The sequence below is a fragment of the Neoarius graeffei genome, chromosome 10 (genome assembly GCF_027579695.1).
Source record: "Neoarius graeffei isolate fNeoGra1 chromosome 10, fNeoGra1.pri, whole genome shotgun sequence".
In the NCBI taxonomy this organism is placed as follows: Eukaryota; Metazoa; Chordata; class Actinopteri; order Siluriformes; family Ariidae; genus Neoarius; species Neoarius graeffei.
Genome location: NC_083578.1, coordinates 65616626 through 65630725, shown reverse-complemented (window position 1 = coordinate 65630725; position 14100 = coordinate 65616626). Strand labels below are relative to the sequence as shown.

Here is a 14100-nt window from a genome sequence, read left to right as displayed (position 1 = left end):
GGAAGGTCCTTAGTGGACAGCCAAACACGCTGCCCAGGGCGGAAAGCATGTGCAGGTCTTCTATGGCGGTTGGCCTGAGTCTGGTTGGTTCTGGAGGTCTGTATGAGGGTCTTCCTGACCTTGCTCCAGGTCTTGCGACACCGTCTCACATATTGGTTGACCGAGGGCACCCCCGCGTCCTCCTCCTGGTCCGGGAACAGAGGTGGCTGGAACCCGAATTGGCACTGGAATGGCGACAGCTTGGTGGCCGATGACTGCAGGGTGTTGTGGGCGTACTCCGCCCATGGCAGCCAGGTGCTCCACGATGTCGGGTTATCCATAGCCAGGCCTCGCAGGGTGGTTTCCAGGTCCTGGTTGAGCCTCTCCGTCTGACCATTGGACTGTGGGTGAAACCCAGAGGAGAGGCTGGCAGTGGCTCCGATGACCTTGCAGAACCCGTGCCACACTCGGGAGGAGAACTGGGGCCCTCGGTCTGAGACGATGTCCTGTGGAAGACCAAAGACTCGGAAGACATGATTAAACAAAAGTTTCGCAGTTTCAAGAGCAGAGGGGAGTTTGCACAGTGGTATGAAGCGGCAGGCCTTGGAGAATCTGTCAACTAAGACCAAAATGACCGTGTTACCTTGTGACTCAGGGAGACCCGTGATAAAGTCGACTGCCACGTGGGACCAGGGACGCCGGGGAATGGTCAGAGGATGCAGGAGACCCTGGGGACGCTGTCGTGGGTTCTTGGTTCTGGTGCAAACCTCACAGGACAGGACAAATGACCTTACTTCCTTCTCCATGTTAGGCCACCAGAAGCGTCTTTTCAGGAAGTCCAGGGTCCTCCGAGCTCCCGGGTGGGCGGTGAGAGGGGAAGAGTGACCCCACTGGAGAACCTTGGCCCGGGCTTGATGTGGGACGTACAAGAGGCCTGGTGGCCCCGTCCCAGGACCGGGGTCCTGGCGTTGGGCTCGTCGGACAGCCTCCTCAATACCCCAGCGGACAGGGGCCACAATCCGGGACACCGGGATAATAGGCCCGACTTCATTCTCCCTGTTAGTGGCAGAGAACAGTCTGGACAGTGCGTCAGGTTTGGTGTTCTTGGAGCCGGGGCGGTATGAGAGGGTGAAGTCAAACCGACTGAAAAACAGGGCCCACCTAGCCTGTCGAGGGTTCAGTCTCTTGGCTTGCTGGAGGTACTCCAGGTTCTTGTGGTCAGTCCAAACCAGGAATGGATGTTGTGCTCCCTCCAGCCAGTGCCTCCACTCCTCAAGGGCCAGTTTGACCGCTAGCAGTTCTCGATCCCCCACATCGTACCGGGACTCAGCAGGACTCAGGCGGTGGGAGAAGTAAGCGCAGGGGTGCAGCTTTCCTTCCGAACGTTGAGAGAGCACCGCGCCGACACCACTGTCCGAGGCGTCCACCTCCACGATGAATGGTTGGGAGGTGTCCGGGAGAACCAGAATGGGTGCCGTGCAGAAGCGGTCCTTGAGGTCTTTGAACGCCTTTTCTGCCTGAGGAGACCAGCCATAAGATCCACCTGTCCCTTTGGTGAGGTCTGACATGGGTGCTGCCACAGAACTGAAGTTCCTGATGAACTTGCGGTAGAAGTTAGCGAATCCTAAGAACCGCTGAACCTCCTTAACGGACTTGGGAGTAGGCCAATCCCGGACGGCCAGAGTCTTGGCAGGGTCCATTTGGAGTTGGCCTGTCCGTACAATAAATCCCAGAAAGGAGACCTCGGGAACATGAAATTCGCATTTCTGGGCCTTGGCGAACAGATTGTTCTGTAGCAGCCTCTGGAGAACCTGGCGGACATGGTGGCGGTGCTCCTGCACGGTCTTGGAAAAGATAAGGATGTCGTCGAGGTAGACAAAAACGTATAGGTTAATCATGTCCCTTAAGACGTCGTTGATTAGGGCCTGAAAAACAGCTGGTGCGTTGGTGAGTCCGAAGGGCATCACCTGGTATTCGTAGTGCCCAGACGGGGTGTTAAAGGCAGTCTTCCACTCGTCTCCCTGTCGGATACGGATGAGGTGGTATGCGTTCCGTAGGTCCAACTTGGTGAAGACGGTGGCGCCTTGGAGCAGGTCAAAAGCTGTGGACATCAGCGGAAGGGGATATCGGTTGCGCACAGTGATCTTATTCAGGCCCCTGTAATCAATACATGGTCGGAGCCCCCCATCCTTCTTGCCGACAAAGAAGAAGCCGGCTCCAGCAGGTGAAGTGGAGGGTCGAATAAACCCAGAGACCAGGGCATCTTTGAGGTATTCCTCCATGGCCTTGCGTTCTGGCTGAGAGAGTGAAAACAGTCTGCCACGAGGAGGGGTAGTCCCAGGGAGCAAGTCGATGGCACAGTCGTAGGCCCGGTGCGGAGGAAGAACGGCGGCCCTGCTCTTGCTGAATACCTCCTTGAGATCCCAGTACTCTGTGGGAACTTGAGATAACTCGGTGAGATCAGGGGGCTCGGCAGGAGACACAGGAGAGCTAGAGAGCAGACAAGAGGCATGGCATGCAGGGCCCCATTCCACAACCTGGCTTGTTACCCAGTCTATGCGAGGGTTGTGGCGAGTAAGCCAAGGAAGGCCTAGAATAACTGGGAACTCAGGTGAAGGAATCAGGTGCAGGGATATTTCTTCCTTGTGACCTTGAGACTGGAGGAAAACTGGAGAAGTAACTTGGGTGACTCTTCCATCACCTAACGCTTGGCCATCGAGGGCAGACACAGACAGTGGGACTTCAAGAGGTGCAGTCGGAATATTGATGCTTTGGGCGAAGTGAATATCCATAAAGTTCCCAGCCGCCCCTGAGTCTATCAAAGCTTGACAAGAGTGGACAGACTCACCCCAGGAGATGGAGACCGGGATGTAGATTCCTTGGCCAGGGAGTCCGGGAGAGAGGGTAGGCCCCGTCACAACCCTCCCTCGGCTGGACGGGGCGGTCCTTTTCCCAAGAGTTCGGGACATGATGCTCGGAAGTGACCAGGCTTGCCACAGTAGATGCAGCACTTGTCCCTCCTTCTGCGCTCCCTCTCAGATGCGGAGAGGCGAGTACGACCCACTTGCATGGGTTCTGGACAGTCACTGAAGGAGGTAGACGGTCTCCAGGTAGAGATAGGGAGGCTGGGGGGGCTCAAGGCTTGGTGGCGTTCTCTCATCCTGTTGTCCAGACGAATAGCATGTGAGATGAGGGTTTCGAGGTCACTTGGGCATCCAATAGAGGCCAGACCGTCCTTGATGGGGTCAGACAGACCATGGTGGAAGGCTGACACCAGGGCAGTCTCGTTCCATCCACTTACTGCTGCGAGTGTTCGGAACGAGATGGCGTAATCTGCGACGCTTCCTCCTTGCCGGATGGACATGAGCTTTCGGGCTGCGTCGGTACTGATGTCTGCCTGATCGAAGACCCGAAGCATCTCTTCAGAAAACAGCTGGAAATCAAAGCACTCAGGTCCCTGTCTTTGCCAGATAGCAGTAGCCCAGGCTCGCGCCTTACCAGCTAATAAGGTGATCACAAAGGCAATCTTGCGGCGATCCGTAGTGTAGGTGGTAGGCTGAAGCTCAAAGGTGAGTTGACACTGGGTAAGGAACTCTCGGCACTCACTGTGCTTGCCGTCATACCTCTGTGGTGCAGGAAGGCTGGGTTCGCGAGGTGAAGAAGGCAGCATGGCAGGAGGCACTGGAGCAGGAGTGGGAGCTGGATCAGGAGCAGGATCAGGAGCAGGAGATGCAGGCAGAGATGTCAGCTGTGCCAGGGTTTTCCCAATTTGCTGAAGCAGTTCCTCGTGGCGAGCAAGGGCCTCACGTTGGCTGGTGAGCGTACGTCCATGAGCGTCCATGGTCGCTCCGAAGCGTGTCAAAGCTGCCATAATTCCCTGAAGGTTGGCCGGGTAGACAGTTGAAGCAGCCTCTGCTGAGTCGGTCATGACGGAGTCTTTCTGTTAGGGTTTTGCTGGGATTCGAACCTGGTTCGTTGGTGTGATAATCCAGCAAACCCCCACTAGGCCACCAGGGGGATGACTCAAATGCAGAGGCGTGAGGCGGAAGTAGAAAAAGAATCAAAAGGTTTATTTAAACTATATACACTATATACAGGGCAAAACAAAAGACAAAAAAAAAAACCAAAGAGAATAATCCAAAAGAAAAGCAAAGTGCAAAAATACAAAAGCTAAGAAGATCAAAAAACACAGTACAAAGGAAACTGGAGATAAACATAACAGCACAAAGACTCCGTGACAAGAGGACTGAACTCAGGGGTATAAATAGACAAACTAATTAAGGACACAGGTGAAGATAATTAGGCAATTAACACAAACACAAGACACAGGAACAGTGGCGGCCTCTAGAGGCCAAAATAAACACGACATGAAAAGGAAATAACAGCGGCCTCTAGAGGCCAAAACAGTCCTAGTCCTAACAGTGGCCTGTTCACGCCGCAAGCGCTCGTTGTCCATTTGCAGCTGTTGTACCAACTCCTCGAGTTCCTGTAATTCCGACGCCATGTTAAAGGTTTAGACCACTTACTTGTTCAAAAACCCACTGCTGCGGCTTTCCAACCCAGTTGGCCCACTGCTGTTTTGCCTTTAAATGAGAAAATAATCCACAAACACACAAAATACACAAATACACAAAATACAATATACCTTAAAAAGGCAAGACAAACAAAACCACAAAAGGGACAATACCGTCTAATAAAACACGGCAAGCAACCCAGCCCCTAACAAACAAGAAGGTGACAGATATACAAAAGACAAAAAAAAAAATCAATTAATGCAAGCAACCAGCTAACAACCTTGTGAGACCTCCAATTCTTTCTCTGCAAGATCCTGCCGACTACGCCAAATTGTGACCAGTGGGAAACCAATGTGCTCGACTACGCCACTTGGGGCGCTACCCCAAGACTGAAAAGGTTGACTCGAAGCTTAAAACAGGTTCGTTCTGCAACACTCATGAAAACAAGGGACAGACCAAGGAAATATGAATATAGGATTTCTTTTTATTTCCTCTTCCCTCTTTTTCACAAGCGATAAAATGGAGGCAACACACAAATATATGGATAAATAAGCAGACTGTTAGCCAAAACTGGATAAAAAAAAGGGGAACTTCCCTTCTGTCGCTCTCACTCTCCCACCACACCTATTAATTAGCAAGGTTAAGACTATGACAGACTAGATAGAAGAAACCACCACCCGTGCACACTACAAACAAGAAAAAAAAGGGTCAAACACAAGGACAAAGGCCAGTACTATAAATTACACAAACTAAATTATACACACAATAAAACTGAAAAATACACACACAAAAAATTAAAGGTAAAAAAAAAAAACAATCTACACACTACAGCCTTAAACACTCACTACCTGGGACCAGGTGGAGGGGAGCTAGAGGGAGAGAAGGAAAATTCACAGTAGTTGGATTGCTTGCACAAATAAAAAAGAAAAAAAAGAACAATGCACATAATACATAAACTAACAGACAGCACTGATTCAAGCCAAACAAAGCAAGCTCCCAGCGCATGCAAGGACAAACTTGGACCAGCAATCACATAAATCCAAAATAAGAATAAAAAGGGACAAAAAACAAACAACCAAACAGAAAAAAAAAAGACAATACAAAAAAAAGCAGCAGACAAACAAGCCACAGCCCCACAATAGGCCTCTCACGCCAAGATGGGAAACTGCGACAGGGAGCAGGACAAACCTCGCCTCAGGCAAAACAGCAATGGATCTTGGGAATTAGGCCACTGGAAAGCAACACAAGACACTCGACATCCACGACTACGACGATCAACAGAAGGCACACAATACCAGAGCCTGTTGAAATCAGCGTTTGTAAGGGAGTAACCCACTGCATTAGCCAAAGCAGCGGCACAGTCCAAAAATCACTAAAAGGATAGCAAAAACGCACAGCCACTGTCCGCAGCACCCCAGAAACACCACAAGTCGAACCTAGCTTGCGCCATTGGTCCCGCACTTAAATAGGACCGGGGGAACCAGTCATCACATTATTGTTCCGCCCCTACCGGTGTTCTCCCGGTTACACTGTCAAACTACAAATCAATTAAACGCATTATTGTGCATGTTGGAGCAAATGATGTTTTCAGGGAACAGCTCACTGTGAGGAAATCTTTCAAAGACCTTTTTTCTGCCCTAAACGGACTTGGAATGCCTTTTTTTTTATCAGTGGTCCATTACCAGGATCTGTGATCGGCAATTACGGGTTTTCCCGACTGCTCAGTCTCAACACCTGGCTTGCAAAGACATGTTTTTCCTCTGGCATTAATTTTATTGACAACTTTAACCTTTTCTGGAAACGCAAAGCCTTTTTCAGCCCAAATAGCACAGAACTCAGCTGGACTGGTGCCAAAGTCTTGGCAGACCATTATCAACACTCTGTCCACCATTCCATGCCGACCTTGGGTACACTCTCTGATAAGCGCTCTGTAGCTGCACTGAAAGGAGTTAACAACACTGATACGAACTCTGTTTGGGTACAAACTGAACCTCCCTAACGCTCACTCTGATGGATTACAAACTGAAAAAATGATAAACAACCTCAAACATACAGATGATTCACAACATTCCGGGAAATGTCTAATCTCAGTTCTCATTCTCAGTGGAGTCAAGCAAAACTCCTTGTCACCAACGAAGGCAACTAAGCCCCCAGCAACTACAGAGGATCATGCTGACTCATCTGCCCCCAATACAGTTCAGGAAAATGATCAGAGGGTGGATCTATCACCACACACATCCCCGTCACTTTCCAAGGCTAGCAACATGATATCTGAGCTAACAGGTAAGCTGGCAGAACTATCAGAAAGACAATCAGATAAACAAGCATCACCACAACCTCCTGAGACTGGCAATAGGCAATCACCACCAACAACAGTGGATGTAACCCCAAGCCCCTCTGTATCTCCTTCACCCCCCAGACTGCGTTTTCCTGAGAAAATGGAGAGACTATTGTCTTTAAGCCGAGTGTCTTTGGGAAGCCCAAGAGGACACTCAAATCAAGTACTGTACACAGAGCTGTCTCATGGTCAGGCCTTGTGTACCCCAATATCTGTAATGATATATCCTACTGCTACAGCACCCAAGAAACGGAGGGCACCACCTCCCCCTGTGATTACAGATAAGACTCAAGGACCATGTGCACAGCTACAGTTCACCGGCAGTAGTGAAGACCTTCATGTTGGAACGAACTGATATAATCTGGGTCCAGATGGTAGTTTTTAAAATAAGCTGGGACCCACGACGTACTTTTCTATTCCTGTGCTAACAAGAAGGAGAGGTGTTCTTATTCATCCTATCAATAGGGTAAACTTGTCAAATCTCCTTCCAGTTCCAAAACAACCACAGAACGCTTCTGTGGAAATTGTCCCCACATTCACTGTAAAACTAGCTCTTCAGAATGTAAGATCACTTAATAAGCCTTTTTTAATTAATGACTTCATCGGTACACACAAACTGGATTTTATGCTTCTTACTGAAACTTGGCTTGAACAATCAAGTAGCTCTATTACTCTTATTGAAGCAACTCCCCCACTCTTTGATTTCATGAGTGTTGGAAGAGCCAATAAACGGGGAGGAGGAATAGCAAATATATACAAGGCATGTTTTCAGTACAAACAGACAACTCTTGGTGATTTTACATCTTTTGAATACCTAAGTGCAATCCTAAAATGTTCTTCTAACATATTAGTGTTGACTATTTACAGACCACCAAGACTTTCTGCACCACTGTTCCTAGAGGAGTTTGGGGAACTGTTGTCTAATATTTGTTTAGAGTTTGACAATCTTATTATTTCTGGGGATTTTAACTTCCATGTTGATAATCCAGATAACACGTATGCAAATGAATTTCTTACACTGATTGATGCCTTCAACCTAACACAACATGTACAAGGGCCAACACACTCCCATGGCCACACCCTTGACCTTGTCATCACTAAGGGTCTTAATGTATCTACTAGTGTCATGGACCTGGGTATATCTGATCATTTCTGTGTTTTCTTTGATGTTTCCATTTCCCCTCACTTTCAAAACAAGTCTGTGACTGTAAAAAAGAGGGTAATTACCAATGGCACAGCAGCTCTTTTTGAGCAGGCACTCTCAGAACTCCCATGTCAATCTTCAGATTGTGCAGATGATCTAATGGAAATTTTTAATTCAAGAATGAATCATATTATGGATGCTATTGCTCCTTTAAAAACCAAAAGAGCCATAGACAAAGGAAAAGCACCCTGGAAACTAAATCCAGCAGTTAAAATGTTAAAGAGGGAATGTAGAAAGTCTGAAAGAAAATGGCGTAAATCTAAACTCCAGATTCATTATCAAATCTACAAAGGGATGTTATGTAAATTCAACTTAGAAATTTCTAAAGCAAGACAGTCTTTTTTTGCTGACATTATTAATAGGAATATCAACAATACCCGTGTGCTATTTTCTACAGTTGAAAAGCTAACAAACCCATCAAAACAAATGCCTTCTGAATTTCTCTCAGTTAATACATGCAACGACTTTGCATCTTTTTTCAAAGGAAAGATTGATAAAATACGTATTAATATAGCCACACAGGTGCAAACACTTCAAAATCTGGAACCATTGGATAAAGAGAGAGGGGGTCGTAATACAATGTCAAAATTTAGTTTAATTGATGTTGAGACTCTGAGAAAAACAGTACAAAGTCTCAGCTCCTCCACATCTGAACTGGACATTTTACCTACAGTCTTTTTCAAATCTGTTCTTCACCTAATATCAGACGAGGTACTTCAGATTATCAACACCTCCTTACGAACTGGCATGTTTCCCTCATCTCTGAAAAAAGCGGTTGTAAAACCCCTACTGAAAAAGAATAACCTGGATGTCTCAGTACTCAACAACTACAGGCCCATATCCAATTTGCCATTCGTTGGTAAAATAATTGAAAAAATTGTTTTTAATCAATTAACTGCCTTCCTGACATTAAATGGATGTTTTGATAAGTTTCAGTCAGGTTTTCGTGCCAATCATAGCACTGAAACAGCTCTTACTAAAGTCATGAATGACCTACGTCTTAATTCTGATGCTGGTAAAACATCAGTCTTGGTGCTTTTAGACTTAAGTGCTGCATTTGACACGGTAGATCATTCCATACTGTTACATCGACTGGAGCACTGGGTTAGATTTACTGGTATAGTAATCAACTGGTTAAAATCTTACCTACAACAAAGATTTTTTTATGTGGCCATTGGAGGCCACAGTTCATCACCCGTGTCCTTGAACTGTGGGGTTCCCCAGGGCTCAGTCCTGAGACCATTACTATTCAACCTTTATATGCTCCCACTTGGACAAATTATTAAGAATAACTCAATAAACTTCCATAGCTATGCAGATGACACTCAGCTTTACTTAGCTATGTCACCTAATGACTATGCCCCTCTTGAGTCTCTTCATAGATGCATTGACCAAATTAACAAATGGATGTCTCACAATTTTCTTCAGCTGAACGCAGATAAAACTGAAGCAATTATATTTGGCAAAAAGGAGGAAAGGCTTAGGATTGCCACTGTTCTTGAAACTAAGGGGCTTAAAGCAAAGGATACTGTCAAAAACCTTGGTGTCCTTATTGACAGCGAACTTAACTTCAACAGTCATATGAAAGTGGTAAAAAAGTCTGCATTCTATCACCTAAAAAACATTTCTAAACTCAGGGGTCTCATGTCAAAACATGATCTAGAAAAACTTATTCATGCTTTCATCTCCAGTAGGGTTGATTACTGCAATAGCCTTTTCACAGGTCTTCCAAAAAAGACCATCAAAGAGCTTCAACTAATCCAAAATGCAGCAGCAAGGGTTCTTACAAGAACAAAAAGGGTAGTCCATATCACTCCAATCCTAAGGTCTCTGCACTGGCTCCCAGTGAGCTATAGAATTGACTTTAAAGCATTACTTCTCCTATTTAAAACATTAAATGGGATGGGACCCAGCTACCTACTGGATATGTTTCAATTATATGCACCAACTAGGTCTCTAAGATCACAAGAGAAAAACTTGCTAGTAATACCAGCTGTCAAAACGAAGTGTGGTGAAGCAGCCTTTAGTTGCTATGCTGCTAAGCTTTGGAACCAACTTCCAGATGATATTAAAAATGCTCCTACTGTTGTTAGTTTTAAATCCAGGCTCAAGATGAAGCTGTTTTCAGATGCTTTCACTTGATTAATTTTTACCTAAAGTGTGATTAATTTCCTTTAATATAATTTCTTTTAATTTTGATTTTAATGATTTTACTTTCTTTATTTAAATTTCTTTTTAATCTTGGATTTTAATTATTTTACTTTTACTTTAATTCTTTGTTACTGTTCTTATGCTTTTATTTTTTGTGAAGCACATTGAATTGCCTGTGTGTATGAAATGCGCTATACAAATAAACTTGCCTTGCCTTTTTCTGATTTGGAGTTGTAAATCATTTATGTTTGCAAAAACATTAAATAAAACAATGACAGTTAATACCACATTTAAATCATATACTATATATTACGATAGTTTTTATGTGGGGGAGGCACCATGGTGCAGTTGGTAGTGTTATAGCCTTGCAGATCCAGGATTGATCCTGAGCTCAGGTCACTTTTTCTGTCAAGTTTCTGAGCCTGTTCTACCTGTGTCCATGTGGGTTTCTCCTGTGTTCTTGGGTTTTCTCCAAACCCCCAAAAGCCTAGTTTTCATGGTATAGACTCCGAGCTGAGGGATAATTTTTTATATGATGCTATTATTATCAGCACTTTATTTAAAATAAATAAATAGCATGATACATGGTACATACAATATTGAGTACTGTGAAAATGTCTGAATATTGTCATATGACCTTTCTGTAATATCACACACAGTGTGACAACTGTATTTAGTTCTGTAGTCTTTATTGCATAGAAAACATATAGCCTGTGAATGTTATGATCAAAAGTTTTTTTTTAATGTTTGCTATATCACTATTTCCAATTTGACATTGCATTGAAAAAGTCTTCAAAATTATCACTGAGAAGCCCTGAGTACGTCCTGGCAGATGGACTGGTAAGTGTTTTTATATTGGTCTCTGCATTCTACATCCTGGTGTGAAGGTCTTCTCACCTACAGTGGGGCAAAAAAGTATTTAGTCAGTCACCAATTGTGCAAGTTCTCCCACTTAAAAAGATGAGAGAGGCCTGTAATTTTCAACATAGGTATACCTCAACTATGTGAGACAAAATGAAAAAAAAAAAAAAATCCAGAAAATCACATTGTCTGATTTTTAAAGAATTTATTTGCAAATTATGGTGGAAAATAAGTATTTGGTCAACAACAAAAGTTCATCTCAATACTTTGTTATATACCCTTTGTTGGCAATGACAGAGGTCAAATGTTTTCTGTAAGTCTTCACAAGGTTTTCACACACTGTTGCTGGTATTTTGGCCCATTCCTCCATGCAGATCTCCTCTAGAGCAGTGATGTTTTGGGGCTGTCGCTGGGCAACATGGACTTTCAACTCCCTCCAAAGATTTTCTATGGGGTTGAGATCTGGAGACTGGCTAGGCCACTCCAGGACCTTGAAATGCTTCTTACGAAGCCACTCCTTCATTACCCGGGCGGTGAGTTTGGGATCATTGTCATGCTGAAAGACCCAGCCACGTTTCATCTTCAATGCCCTTGCTGATGGAAGAAGGTTTTCACTCAAAATCTTATGATACATGGCCCCATTCATTCTTTCCTTTACATGGATCAGTCGTCCTGGTCCCTTTGCAGAAAAACAGCCCCAAAGCATGATGTTTCCACCCCCATGCTTCACAGTAGGTATGGTGTTCTTTGGATGCAACTCAGCATTCTTTCTCCTCCAAACACGACAAGTTGAGTTTTTACCAAAAAGTTGTATTTTGGGGGCGGCACGGTGGTGTAGTGGTTAGCGCTGTCGCCTCACAGCAAGAAGGTCCTGGGTTCGAGCCCCGGGGCCGGCGAGGGCCTTTCTGTGTGGAGTTTGCATGTTCTCCCTGTGTCCGCGTGGGTTTCCTCCAGGTGCTCCGGTTTCCCCCACAGTCCAAAGACATGCAGGTTAGGTTAACTGGTGACTCTAAATTGACCGTAGGTGTGAATGTGAGTGTGAATGGTTGTCTGTGTCTATGTGTCAGCCCTGTGATGACCTGGCGACTTGTCCAGGGTGTACCCCGCCTTTCGCCCGTAGTCAGCTGGGATAGGCTCCAGCTTGCCTGCAACCCTGTAGAAGGATAAAGTGGCTAGAGATGATGAGATGAGATGAGTTGTATTTTGGTTTCATCTGGCCATATGACATTCTCCCAGTCCTCTTCTGGATCATCCAAATGCTCTCTAGCAAACTTCAGACGGGCCTGGACATGTACTGGCTTAAGCAGGGGGACACGTCTGGCACTGCAGGATCTGAGTCCCTGGCGGCGTAGTGTTACTGATGGTAGCCTTTGTTACTTTGGTCCCAGCTCTCTGCAGTTCATTCACTAGGTCCCCCCCATGTGGTTCTGGGATTTTTGCTCACCGTTCTTGTGATCATTTTGACCCCACGGGGTGAGCTCTTGCGTGGAGCCCCAGATTGAGGGAGATTATCAGTGGTCTTGTATGTCTTCCATTTTCTAATAATTGCTCCCACAGTTGATTTCTTCACACCAAGCTGCTTACCTATTGCAGATTCAGTCTTCCCAGCCTGGTGCAGGTCTACAATTTTGTTTCTGGTGTCCTTTGACAGCTCTTTGGTCTTGGCCATAGTGGAGCTTGGAGTGTGACTGTTTGAGGTTGTGGACAGGTGTCTTTTATACTGATAATGAGTTCAAACAGGTGCCATTAATACAGGTAACGAGTGGAGGACAGAGGAGCCTCTTAAAGAAGAAGTTACAGGTCTGTGAGAGCCAGAAATCTTGCTTGTTTGTAGGTGACCAAATACTTATTTTACTGAGGAATTTACCAATTAATTCATTAAAAATCCTACAATGTGATTTCCTGGATTCTTTCCCCCCATTCTGTCTCTCATAGTTGAAGTGTACCTATGATGAAAATTACAGGCCTCTCTCATCTTTTTAAGTGGGAGAACTTGCACAATTGGTGGCTGACTAAATACTTTTTTGCCCCACTGTATGCTTCAGGTTTATAAATTACTAATACACTGAGTTCTCAACATTTTTTTGATAACAGCGTGATTAATCATTCACTGAATCAGCTCTAGCCTCAAAGTTCACACTCTTTGTCTATTGTATTTTTAAAATGACATCTGCACCTGAGCTGGTGACAGGCACAGCCGAGCCAGGACAGAATGGCAAGTTCACACTGGAGATCGCTGATATTGTGGTTGTGGTGGTCTACTTTATATTTGTGCTGGCAGTGGGAATATGGGTATGTTCACTGTTTATGGCCTTTTTTCACTTTTTTTTTAAACTAAGGCATGCAATAAAGCAAGCAAATGTGTCTTTTTTCCAAACCTTTCTCTTTAATTGATGATGTTAGCTACTTATGAGTTTCGTTTATTTTTAAGTCATCTATCAGAGCCAACAGGGGAACCATTGGAGGATACTTCTTAGCAGGCAGATCCATGACATGGTGGCCAGTGAGTTGTTTTTTTTTTTTTTTCAGTTTTGTCACAATTTGCAGTCCTTTTATTTGAATATTTTAAATCTACTGTATATGTGGAGAGGAAAGGGTTTCTGCTGTTAGTACGGTTAATCTGACATGACCATCGATAGTAAGATAGAAATAATAAAAGCACTAGTGATAAAACTATTTCCTGGTAGGTTTTAGTTATCAGTGATAATGTGCACATGCAGAAAGATATTAGTAATGATACAAGGTGGTTGCTTAGATATTGCTCATTTGGATGGATAAAATACATAATCCAGTTTATGAATCAATTATATTTTTAATGAGTTAAAAAAATATGACTTTTGCCTGTTTGTTTTCTGATAGATTGGCGCTTCTTTGATGTCCAGTAATGTTGGCAGTGGCTTGTTCATTGGATTAGCAGGCACTGGGGCAGCAGGGGGAATCGCTGTCGGGGGATTTGAGTGGAATGTAAGTCCTGAATATTTTCACTTTGGGAAGAAAATGTGGAGCAGCCTGGGAAAACCTGTCACACTCTGACATTCTCTATAATATAGAGC

At 44.9% G+C, this 14100-nt stretch overlaps 1 protein-coding gene and 1 long non-coding RNA gene across 3 annotated transcripts in view; one reads left to right on the top strand and one right to left on the bottom strand.

Annotated features, from left to right (window-relative positions):
- Window positions 1-14100, bottom strand: part of LOC132893226 (uncharacterized) — a 32908-nt gene that overhangs the window by 12980 nt on the left and 5828 nt on the right. The window lies entirely within an intron of this gene.
- slc5a9 (solute carrier family 5 member 9) overlaps window positions 13211-14100 on the top strand; it is a 28736-nt gene continuing 27846 nt past the window's right edge. Inside the window, exons 1-3 of one of the 2 annotated variants that reach the window (XM_060932126.1) lie at window positions 13211-13339; window positions 13479-13550; window positions 13907-14011. In XM_060932126.1, coding sequence (XP_060788109.1) covers window positions 13211-13339; window positions 13479-13550; window positions 13907-14011 — 306 coding nt within the window. Of the gene's footprint in view, window positions 13340-13478; window positions 13551-13906; window positions 14016-14100 lie in introns of those variants that run through there. The other variant, XM_060932127.1, reaches the window with a different exon arrangement.